Here is an 11,850-nt window from a genome sequence, read left to right as displayed (position 1 = left end):
TTAAAAAAGAACTCCCCCCAAACCCCAAAACAAAAAACCAAAAACACCCCAGCACTTGCTCTCCCCATAGGGGAGAGTGAGCAGTAGGCTTTAAGTTACTGCAACACTAGGCCGGCACTTGAAGAGGCCAGAGCAAGCTCTGACACCCTTCCCTGGGCCCAAAATGCTAGTAGTACTCCCACCTTTTTAAGGAAAAATTTTTGCATCCCAAGTCAAATCAGCCAAATCAATTCCAAATCCATGCAAGTCATTTGAGAACCATATGTGCCCTTACTACCAGCAAGCATCCTCCATCCCTGCCTGGAGCTTCAGATGCTTCCAAATCCTTTGGGCATCCTGTGTGCAGGCCCAAGCCCAGAGGCTTGGGGTTCAGATGTCCCCAAGTTTCGCTTGCCCTCAGCTGTACGGTCATGGGAGCAAGCTAGGGAGGAGTTTCCCACTTCCACAAAGTCAGTGTGTAGCTGAGATCTTCCCACTGGAAGGGAAAGTGGGAAGCTAACTATGCATTATCTCTGTCATGATACTACCTCTTGCTACATCCATGGTTTTCCCCAGCCAGTAGGAAAACCACTTTTGTGGTCATGGTAGTTATCGTGCCAGGTGGTAGTGACCTAGCACAAGGATAAGACAGTGGAGCCCATCTAAATAATATAGATGGTAGTACCCATTGTGTGCAGCCCCCTTCAGCGCAGACTTTAACTCGTGGTGAGCTACTACACTGAATGCATTTAGACCTCTTCACACTCACAGCTAAGTTGCACCTTTCCCAGTTCCAGTGATTCCTGTTTCTTCACCAGCCTGAAATGTCTGTCAGACATCACCAATGGGCCCCCAAACAGTTCACCCAGAATCCTGCTGTCACACCCTCTCTGAGCCTGTTATATGATTAGTGCAATCCAGCCCTCTATGAGATGGAACCAGACCAAGTTTTCCTGAACTACTGCATATAATTTTTTTCAGAGGATCCTCAGACCCATGACAAGGAACACTCAGCTCTAAGTCATGAGTTGTGGGGGGGTGGGAGTTGCTAATTAGCACATGAAGCTGGGGGGTGGGGGGTGTATATGGACTACATACACATACTGAGTGCTCCTGGGGCCCAGCCCAATGAGCTTTGTAGTAAATCATGAGCCTTTTGGCTTTGATTGTGTGTAGTCGCTTCTCGGCCTCTTGTGGGCTCAGATCAAGTGTATGTTTTATAAGTAAGTACAAAAATGCTGCTTAAAAGTAAGTTTGTGGAATAGCTGTGCTAAAATTTGTATCAGTATCAAAAGTGCATGGGGTGTGGGGGAGATAAAAATGTCAATTCAACCATCAGTATTTGCAAATTTGCCCTGTCCTTCCATGTGCTCAGGAGGGAGAACAGGGTCTGAGAGTATGTTGGGGTGAGGGTGGGGAGGATGAAGGGGCTGCAGGGGAAGAAGTTGGTGGGACAGAAGGTAAGGGAGGCCATTTGATCCACTAGGTTTATTTTACCCTGCTGTAACAGTAGGAGGGGAAAAAAATCAAGGCAGATCTCCAATAATTAGATCTTATACCTGAAAAATGATAGCGAAAGTACAAATTTTCCATATATAGAATCTAATTCTTGGGGGGTTGTCTTATAATCAGGGTCACCTTATTTAAATAAATATGGTACTACTGGTTCAGCTGAGTTTGTCTGTTCATTTGTTGTGGTGTATAACCCTAAACAGCTAGCTGTAAACATAAATGAATTAGGATAGTAATGAGGCCTGGACACTACCTGCATACCTAGCAGGCATACCAGCACTTCCCCTGCACATGCAGTAAGCATCCAAGCGGGAGTCAAAACAATTCTTTTAGGCTAAGTTGCAACCATGTAGTAGATAAATTAGTTAGGTGGTGTTTTGAGGAATCTGGAACTGCAGATTAGGATCTCTGTAAGCAGACCAAGGGCTAAGAACCATGGAAGTACTGGTGCAAAGATGTCTTAGCGGCCAGATTGGGATCTTCAGTGGTGCATTTCAAAACGTTTTTCACATGTTAGGTTTCACAGAGTTCTGTGAGGTAGATGAACATTATTTAACTTTACTGAAGGAAGAAATTGAGGCACAAATGAAGTGACTTGTTTAAAGGCACAGAGCAGAAGTGTCTGTGCTAAGAAGTCTTACCAGATTCTCTGCTGTTACCTTGGACCAGTCTTCTCATTCCCAAAATCTAAATAAGTAAAAGTTAAAAATAAAACCCGGAAGATAGGTCTTCTCAACATTGATACGAGAAACACTATCACGTTCTGTGATGCCTGATGCTTAGTTAAATATAATTTGAGCAGAAATTTTAGGTTGGCTTTGTTTTTTGTTGCTGTTTTTTCTCTCTCAGTTGAAGACAATGTATTAAAGTACACTGCTTCTTTAAGTCTTTTTTTTTTATATTATAATTTTTTCAGGTTGAAGATGAGGATGATATTGAATCTGGAGACCAAGGTGATGAAGATGAAGATGAGGATGGAGAAGAGGAAGAGCAAGATGAATAGTGCTTTAGTATTTCACCATCAGAAAACTAGAGATTGCATTAATATGAAAATAAACTAATGCTGTTGGCTTACAAACAACAGCTACGTTATTTAAGAAAGCAGGTGGGAAAATAACTACAGGACTAGTTCCAAGATACTGAAGTAAAGCGTGGGAAATCTTCATTATAGCTGAAATTTAACATCACTTAAAATTATACATAAGCATCCCAAATTGAAAGAATTTAGAAGCTGCTTTAGACGCTGTTTAAAGCACGGGGGTAACAATGCTACTGCCTTAGTTCATTGTCATTTACAGAAGTTCTGTGCATTTGTCTACATTTTACTTTCTTTTGGAACTCAACATAATTAAATACATATGTATTTGGTTTAACATTTGGTGGATGGAATCATTGCTTCTGCATTCAGCAGGGAGCTCATCATCATAACTCATGGCTTTTGTTAAGTTAAATGGCTATGTTGAAGGGGCAGGGTGGGTGCATCTGGTATTGTACACACCATTGGCTACCTGTTGAACTGACTTTAAAAATGAATGGAAGTGTACAGTGTAGAGTGCCTTGACACCTGAAATAGCTGCATTCTGTACCTCATTGAAGAAACTCAAGGAAATTGCAGCATTAAGCTGACAGCATGGAGGAGGTTTCATGGAAATCTGCAACAGTGTGGTAGCATTTTTAAGCTGAACGTCTTTGCTTTGTTTTTTGGTTTTCTCTTTTTAAAGCATAAGAGATTTAATGTACTACCAGGTCACCATATAAAAACAAATCTGAATATTTGAGTCAGAAGAAAACACATCTATGATTTATATAATTTATTGGCTCGTTTGCCGAACAGAGATAAAAGATTAGATTTTAAAAAAAATCAAAATGATTACACTTAATGCATCAATTCATGTTTTGGTAATAAAAATAGTTATGATGTTCATTTAATTTTGTTGTCCAGTTTCAATTAAGTGTATTTAATTACTCATTTATATTTGAATCAGAGCTACTTAAACATCAAAACTGGTTAAATTAAGAGGATGCTATCAAATGGTACTGGACTCAGATCATATCAAACCAACTTGCCCATGGAGGGCAGGGGAGGTTCAGTTGTCATTTTTTTGACTTTACAGAATGAAAGTGTTACTGAATTTCCTCCAATGTGTTTTTGGAGTCCCTGGCAATGTGTCTTAAACCAGCCAGGTAGGATTTTGGCTAGTGAATTCAATGGCTGGTTGTTTGATAAATTAGTTTAAATATTCTTTTTCATTTGTTGATTACATAGTGAGCATAGGAGTAACAGCTGATGAAAAGGCTGAGTTGAAATGTTCCTAACTTATAATGAGTTAAAGTAAGATCTGTTTCTTCAGTTAGCCTGTGCATAAAATTGACTGAAATCAATGGAGGAAGAAGAGAGGGATCCAAGTCTATGGCAGTCAAATTTAGGAATTTGGGGCTATATTGATAAAAGAGAGCAGCTCTGAAAGGTTTTCTTGATTTATATGAAACTACAAGCCTGCTATGAACAACAGGCTAGGTATGCACTGGGCCTACAGTGTAAAACAAATTCTATATAATACTCCACCACAATGTTTAGTAAACTCGTGTTTCCATTTTTGGGGGAATATTTTCCCTTTGGGCTGTGATTGGTCAGCTTGATTCATATTTAAGTGATGCACAATGGCCAAGCTTGATTTTGGTTGATAGACAAGTATGCAAGAAGTCATCTTCTAAATATACACAGTGTAACATATGTGGATAAAGCCACTGAGAGACCTTGCATGTAATGGTAGGTTTGTGGTAATTACCAGGTAATGATAGTTTGGTGCCAAGCAGAAATCAAAGGCTGGGATTCAAAGGAAGGATGAGGGTCAGGGACAGCTTGAATGAAATTGAATAAAAATACATGAGAAAAAGAAGCAAACTTGAGCAATAGCAAAAACTAATCATAAATAATCTGCTGTTAGCTATGTCAGAGGATTTGAGTGCAACATCAAATTAAAAATGCCTTGTAAAGCATGTGTGACAGGGTGGCTTGTGCACCTTTCCCTTTAAGAGGGCAAGCAGCCTAATAGGTGGCAAAGGGGACTGATTGGAGAGTCACCTGACCAGCAGAGGGCCTGGCTGGACCTATATAAATCCAAGGCCTCATCTGGCCAGGCAGTCTAGCCCTGGCAGCCATGAGGTGAGGAGCTCCTGGCAGCAGAGCTCCTGAATTGATAGTGGATCTGAGTAAGTCTGCTGTCTCCAGATATCTACTCTTCCAAATCTGCCCACAAATAGGTGGGTTTTTTCTATGCCAAAAAACAAAACAAAACCAGACAAAAAAACTCACACCTTGATGACCATATTTGGTCCTCTGGGTCACTAGTGTAACTTACTTCCAAGAAAAGCCACTCTTACTCTGATGTTAGTCCATCTGAGAAGAGTTAAAGCAGTATACAAATATAACTGAAAAATCTGTGTAGGCAAGCTCAGGTTGTTGGACAGATTGGCCAGTTGTAGACTGTTGCAATGTGGCCTGAGGGATAAGCCAATACCAGAGAGGTAACATGATCTTTTGAAATATATGAAAATGACCTTCAGGAAAGACACATTTGTAGTTGAAAATGAGGAGTTGGAAGTAAGTTATGCTGCAGTGGCCCAGAGGTGTATTGTATCTGATTCATTAGACTGCTTAGAAATACATGGTTTCATATCCTCAAATGTAGAGCTATGCTAGAGAAAACCGGAAACAGATACCTGCCATCCTTGTTTGGTTTAAAATAAGCTGAATACTTTTACAAAAGTTCTTTTCTTTTTGGCAAGCGCTTACACTTGATTGAGAAAAGAAGGTGCAAAACTTACCAAGAACTCCATTATCACAGAGAAGGCTTTAAATTTGACATAAATGTTAGAAAACCTTCAGTTCTTTTGGTGGTCAAGGAACATGAGGTCTGTTGCTCTAGTTGGCAGCCAGTATCAAGCATAGTGCCCCAAGAGTTAGTCTTGTGGCTAGTTTTGTTCAACATCTTCATCAGTGACCTGGAAGATGGGATGGAGTGTACCCTTAGCAAGTTTTCAGATGACACCAAGCTGGGGGGAAGTAGTAAATATACTGGAGGTTAGGGCTAAGATTTGGATAGACCTAGATGAGTTGGAGGATTGGACAAACATTTTTTCATAAAGTTCAGTAAGAACAAGGGCAAAGTCCTGCACTTAATACTGAAAAATCCCATGCACCAGTATACGCTGGGGATCACTTGGCAAAGCAGCAGCTCTGCAGAAAAGGACCAGGGCAGTTACAGTGGACAATACACTGCATATGAGCCAACTGTGTGCCTTTATTGTGAAGAAGGCTAACGGCATACTGGGTCGCATTAGTAGAAGCGTTGCCAGCAGATCAAGGGAAGTGATTATTCACTTCTGTTAAGCACCTGTGAGGCCACATCTGGAGTACTGTCAGTTTTGGCCCCCCGCTAACAGAAAGGATTTGATGAATTGGAGAGAGTTCAGAGAGCAACAACAATGGTAGGGACCTGGGGCATATGACTTCTGAGGAGAGGCTGAGAGAACTGTGCTTATTTAGAGTGGAGAAGGGAAGGCTGAGGGGGGATTTAATAGCAGCCTTCAATTACCTGAAGGGGTGTTCAAAAGAGGATAGAGCTGGAATGTTCTCAGTGGTGGCAGATAACAGAACAAGCAGCAATGGTCTCGAGTTGCACCAAGGGAAGTTTAGATTAGATATCAGGAAAAACTTTCTTACCAGGAGGGTAGTAAGGCAGTGAAACAGGTTACCTAGAGAGGCTGTAGACTCTCCATCCTTAGAGATTTTTAAGTCCTGGGCAGACAAAACCTTGGCTGAGATCTAGTTGTGATATTCCTGCTTTGAGCAGGGGGTTGAACTAGGTAACCTCCTGGTTCTTTCCAGCCCTAATTTTGTATGATTCTATGACTGTGTATCCACTTTGAATGCCTCTTCTCTGCTGCTTTTCCCCCAGTTTGGAAGTCTTCATGCAAAGAAACAGTGGGATCTGGTGTGGATTCATTTGGTGGCATGCTTGTCCAACAGGAAGAGGCAAGGATTATCTCGCTAGGGCTCTGAAAAGCTTTGCATGAAGTCTATTAATGTGAGTATAGATCAGGGCTGGCAATTATTTCCACAGGCAGGCCACTTAATGAGTTTTGGAGAGCTGTTGAGGGCTGCAAGGGTAGCCCTGTCCCTTGAAAGGTGCCCGGCCCCCAGTCTCCATCTTGGGACCTGAAGTCCCACCCCACTGACCCCCTGACCCTTGCCACCAGAAGTCCACTCCCTTTCCCCCCATAAGTACCCCTTTTGGAAAGGGAGTTTACCATCTGGGAATTGGAAAAAAAAACAAACAAACCAAAAAACAAATAGAACATATTAAGAGTTATGAAACAAAAGTGACAAAGCCATAAGGGAAATAGAGTGCCTGAGCGAGGGACTAACATAAGAGGGATGGGGGTGAGGAGGGGAGCGCAACCAGGTTACAGAAAATACAATGTTAATCAACTGAGCCCAGGGGTAGGGAAGAGGAGTGGGAGGGGAGGGGGTTATGACACAGAGAGAAAGAAGATAGATGCAAACAAACCGTTACAATAGTCCGTAGTGGTGGAGGGGGTAGATTGAAGAAGTTACTCAGTCCATAGAGTCCTATTGCAGGGGTCCTTTCCAGGTGGACTGGAGTGGTCCATGGTTGAAGAGCAGCTCTCAGGGCCCATCCCAGGTACCTGTTGGTCCAGTCCAGTGGCCGTCAGTCTGGTGGGGTTGGTGTATTGGCGCTGGCCCGTGATGACCTCAACGTAGATGTCATGGGACCCCAGTGGATGATGTCAGACACCATGAGGTGCCACATCAGCTTGGTGTAGTGGCAGGAGATGCAGCAGGCACGCAGGACACTCCCATTGCTAGGGTCCCAGGCTGCAAGCATTCCCGTGATGAGCATGTTGACTGCCGTGTCATAGCCGCGGCACCTCAGGATGTTGGCCAGTGGGGCTTGCTTCTGCTTGCAAGCCTGGGCGTCAGTGAAGGCTTGGCACCAGTTCTCAAAGGGGATAGTGATGTCCACAGTCATGATTTTCTTGGCCTCCTCATGGTTGATGAGTATGTTGGGGTGCATCTGGCTCTCACTGCCTAGGATGGCACAGTTTGTGGAGATGTCCCCTGCTGTGGCTGGGATGGCCTTCACCAGGCGGTCCTGGACAGCATTGTGGCAGAGCTACCAGGCTCTGATGTGCAGCCTGCAGCTGCACAGCACATAGGGGAGGGTCTCTGCCTCGTAGCCACACCAACGGCACCTCTTGTCCTGGTGGCCAAAGTAGATGGCCCTGTTCAACGCCCCAATTGCCTGCCTCTGGAGGAAGTGCTTCTCTGTGAAGCTCCTGCTGGGCATGAAGTGGTTGCTGAAGTTCTACTTCGAGGTGACATCGAAGACCTTGCTCTGGTTGGGTTTGGCACTCAGGTCACTCACGTACTTGTTACGGATGGTGTCCTTCAGGAACTGTTCCAGGAAGGTCTTCATGTGGGGCATCACGGTGACATGGTCGGTGTGTGTGGCTGGCAGCAGTGAGACTCCCAGCTTCTGGCGCTCTTTGGTCCAGGTGCAGTTGATGCGCTGCCTGAGGCAGCGTGTGGCATTGCAGGCTTAGCTCCACAGCAAGGCAAAGTCCCCACCAGCTCTGCTGAACTCCCTCCAATGAGCTGCTGAGGAAGCTGGCTAGGTCACATCTGGTGGGTTGCCTCATGATCCTCTTGTGGGTGGTCTTCTTGATGGTGCTGGCAGCAATATTTACCATTAGGTGCAGGCAGGTCAAGAGGTGGTAGGCATGGGTGACCACCATGATGTAGGAGCAGTCCCCCATGCGGGGGACGTTGGTGCCTCCCTGCCAGTAGGGGACATGCAGGATCTCATTGCTGGCCTTCAGCGGCAGGTGCAGCCGCTTCTTCAGCAGCTGTCAGATCTTGGTATCCATCTTCTTGAGGGGAGTCTTGGGGATGTGGGGGAGGAGGAAAATGTTCACTGCATCTATCTTCAGCCAGGGGGCCAGCAAAGATGAGTCCAGCTTTGTGGGCATCCTGCACGAACCCATTGATGGTCTCCTCCAGCATCTGCTTGACCCAGTGGCCAGTGAGCATCCTGAGGTTGCAGTAGGCTTTGCTGCCACGCAGGTGCCTCATTGCCTGGCCCTGGATCCATGAAGGTACAGTCCAGGATGTGGCTGTTCTTCCTGCCATTGATGTGCAGGGATGCACACTTGGCGACATTGAAGTGCAGGCCCATCCACTTGGCCACCTCAGCTGTCACATCCAGCATCTGCTGCAGCTGGGCAGCATTGCTGGCAAGGAGGACGAGGTTGTCAGCATAGGCCGGGACGCTCAACTTCTGGCCATACAGGTCGAGCCCTCCAGGACCACCCGCCATGGCTTGAAGGAGCTGTTCCATGGCCTTGTTGAAGATGATAGGCTGAGGGGGCAGCCCTGTCTCACCCCCTGATTGAATGAGGATCTTGTTGGTCTCTCCTTCAGTGGACTGGATGGTTATTGTGCAGTTGCTGTAGAGCTCCTGCACCAAGTCAATGATGCCATCTGGCAGGCTGAGCTCACAGGGGGTGACAAGAATGTGGTGGTGGGGCATGGAGTCGAAGGCATTGGAGATGTTTAGCCATGCCACCATGCACTGTTTCCTGGTCTTCCAGGCTTTGTCCAGGGCCATCTGGAGGGAGAAGTTGTGCTCATAGCAGCCTTCTGTTGACATGAAGCCCTTCTGGTTCCAGCTGATGACCCCACCAGTCACTGCCCAGCCACTAATACGGGCTGCCAGGCAGCTGGCATACAGCTTGGCTATGATGGAGCACAGGTCTGCAGTTGCCTGAGTTGGTCAAGTCCCCTTCTTATGAATGAGGACCACCATGATCCTCTTCCAGGTGCTGGGTGTGCACCAGAACTCTCTGCACCTGTTGAAGAGGAAGGAGAGGATGAGGCAGTCCAGGTCACGCTTCTTCAGAAGGCTGTACCAGAATGCCATCCTTGCTGGGAGCGCTGTCCCTGGTTCTTTTGAGGCAGGCTTCCACCTCCTGCAGCATGAAGGTGGCCTCAAACCTCTCTGCGGGTGTGATGGGGCTCAGAGCTTCAACGGTCGGAGGACATGGGACAGTGGCTTGCACCAGGGGGTTCAAGACCCTGCTGAAGTAGGTGAACAGTCTCCCAGTGGACTTGGAAAAAGACCAAGGGACCTTTCAGGATCTTTCTCACTGCCTTGGAATGGTTGGCTTGGTACAGTTTCTGAATCTGGGAGGCTGCCGCTGGGTCACAGCATTGGCACCAGGGTAGTCTTCACAGCTGCGGTCTGCAGTCTGGTTGTGTTGCTGGTCCATTGTCATTCCCCTGGGGCTGGCCGGAGTGGCCAGCTGCTGAGAGCTCCTTTGTGAGCTGGGCCACTGAGGTCTTGAAGGTGGTGGCCCAAGAGAGCTCCTCCAGCCAAAGGGTTTGCCACGGGGTGGACATCCTCAACAAAGGAGCAGGCTCTTCATCTGCAGACCCTGGCCCATCTGGGAGATGGGGGGCTTCTGGCGGCTTGGCCTTTCTGGGCGGCTTCAGGATCCCTGGCAGTTCGGGGGCACTGAGTGGCTCCAGGAATCTGGCAGGGGGGCTGTCTGGTTTGGGTGTTGTGCCTGGTTGGGGATCCCTTGGCAGACGCCTGTTTGGTGGTGTCGCTGGATTGGTCTTTCTGCCGAGGGGTCCCTGGGGTGTCTGGTCCAGTGGGGTTGTTGGCGGGATGACCAGTTTAGCAGGCCTTCGCACCACGGCCTGATTCCATCGGGCCAGGGCGGTAGACCTCACCAGCATGCTGGGTCTCCTCCTGGCTACTTGGCCCTGGCATTCCTTCTGGTGGTTCTTCAGGAGCTTCAGGGCCTTGAACTCGGTGCTGCAGAGGACACAGAAGAAAGCTAGGCAGCTGGTGGAAGCACCCTAGATGTTTCTGCAGGTCGTTTTGCGACCTGTATTGCCTTGGCGGGTGGCAGGTTGGGCAGAGCAGCTTTACTAGGAGAAGAAACGGGAGGAAAGTGAGAGCTGCCATGTCCACGCACTTGCCTGGTTGTCATCAGTGGATTGTGGTGGTGGGGAGGCCCTTGCGGGCAGGGAGGGGGGCTGCCCTCTGGACCACCAGGGTCTGCTGTTGCTCAGGGCACTCTGCTGTTGTTGTCCTGAGGGTCCGGGGTCCTTTGCCTGGAGGCAGCTCTCATCATCCAGGGTTGTGGATCCTGAGAGCCTTGTTGCCTCCAGTGGTCCACGGCCACCTGTCAGGGTCCCGGCATCATGGGGGGGTGCATCAGGGTTTGTTGCCAACGTGGGGGTTGCTGGTTCACCCTCCTGGGAGGGTTCTCCATGAGTCAGTGGTCATTCGGGCAGTGGTCCACTCTAGCTGGGGGTCTCTTGGCATGCCTTGAGCATTCTTATAAGTAGATCAGGGCATCATTAGGACCTGGGGGTGTTTGTCTGTGTTCTGTCCTCTGAGCACACACGTTCACCTACTCTGACCTGGGGACAAGGACCCTGGTCTTTGGCTACTGGCCTGAGTTGGGGTTTTCAGGTCTGGTGGGCAAACCATTGAACCCTCAGCTACTCCCCTGAGCGGTGCAGTTACCTGCAGAACCGGCATGCTCTTCGGGATGTACAGGCAGCACCACCTTCCCTAACCTGTCAGGACTGATAAGAGCCCACACTGCACCGGAGGAAGAAAGGAGGGCCGCTAGTCAGCTCTCTTTCTAAGGCTATTGTTTCAACAGTTTGCCAGACTTTGTTGGTATCAATCCTGGAGGCACTGCAATACTAGGCTGAGCACAGGGTAAAAGAAGCAGTTCTCTGTCTTTCCAGCAATTAAACTGATAAGAACAGATTGAATTGTATTAGAAAATGTTAAGAGTCATGAACCAAAAAAACCTGACAAAGCCATAAGGGAAATAGTGCCCAAGTGAGGGACTAACATATTGGGGTGAGGAGGGGAACACAACTAGGTTACAAAAATACAATGTCAGTCATCTAAGCACAGGGGTGGAGAGGAGTGGGGGGAGGGGAGGAGGGAGAGTCACGACAGAGAAAAAGAAGATAGATGCACACAAACCTGTACAATAGTCTGCAGTGGTGGGGGGAGTACACTTGATCTGAGCCCACAAGAGGCCAATAAGCTCTTCCCCTTGACAGGTGACCCACACCCTGTTTGCTATTTTGGGAACAGAAGTCCTGCCCCCTAACCCTCTGACCTTTGCCACCAGAAGTCCACTCCCCTTGCCCCTGGAAGTACTTCTTTTGGGAAGGAGGTTTGCCATCTTGGAATTGGGGGGAAAAAAACAAATTATATACTAAAAATCAAACATCCA

The 11,850-nt window shown here is 47.4% G+C and overlaps 1 protein-coding gene across 2 annotated transcripts in view; it reads left to right on the top strand.

Moving 5' to 3' along the window:
- USO1 (USO1 vesicle transport factor) overlaps positions 1-3,420 on the top strand; it is a 91,543-nt gene extending 88,123 nt beyond the window's left edge. For both annotated transcript variants that reach the window (XM_019534298.1, XM_019534297.1), the window contains one exon: positions 2,408-3,420. In XM_019534298.1, coding sequence (XP_019389843.1) covers positions 2,408-2,494 — 87 coding nt within the window. In that variant the 3' untranslated portion in view covers positions 2,495-3,420. The remainder of the gene's footprint in view (positions 1-2,407) is intronic.
- Positions 3,421-11,850: the final 8,430 nt, after the last annotated feature.

The sequence above is a fragment of the Crocodylus porosus genome, unplaced genomic scaffold (genome assembly GCF_001723895.1).
Source record: "Crocodylus porosus isolate Cpor-Errol unplaced genomic scaffold, CroPor_comp1, whole genome shotgun sequence".
Classification (NCBI taxonomy): Eukaryota; Metazoa; Chordata; order Crocodylia; family Crocodylidae; genus Crocodylus; species Crocodylus porosus.
The sequence above is the reverse complement of the archived record's forward strand: the minus strand, read 5'-3'. Positions and strand labels throughout refer to the sequence as shown.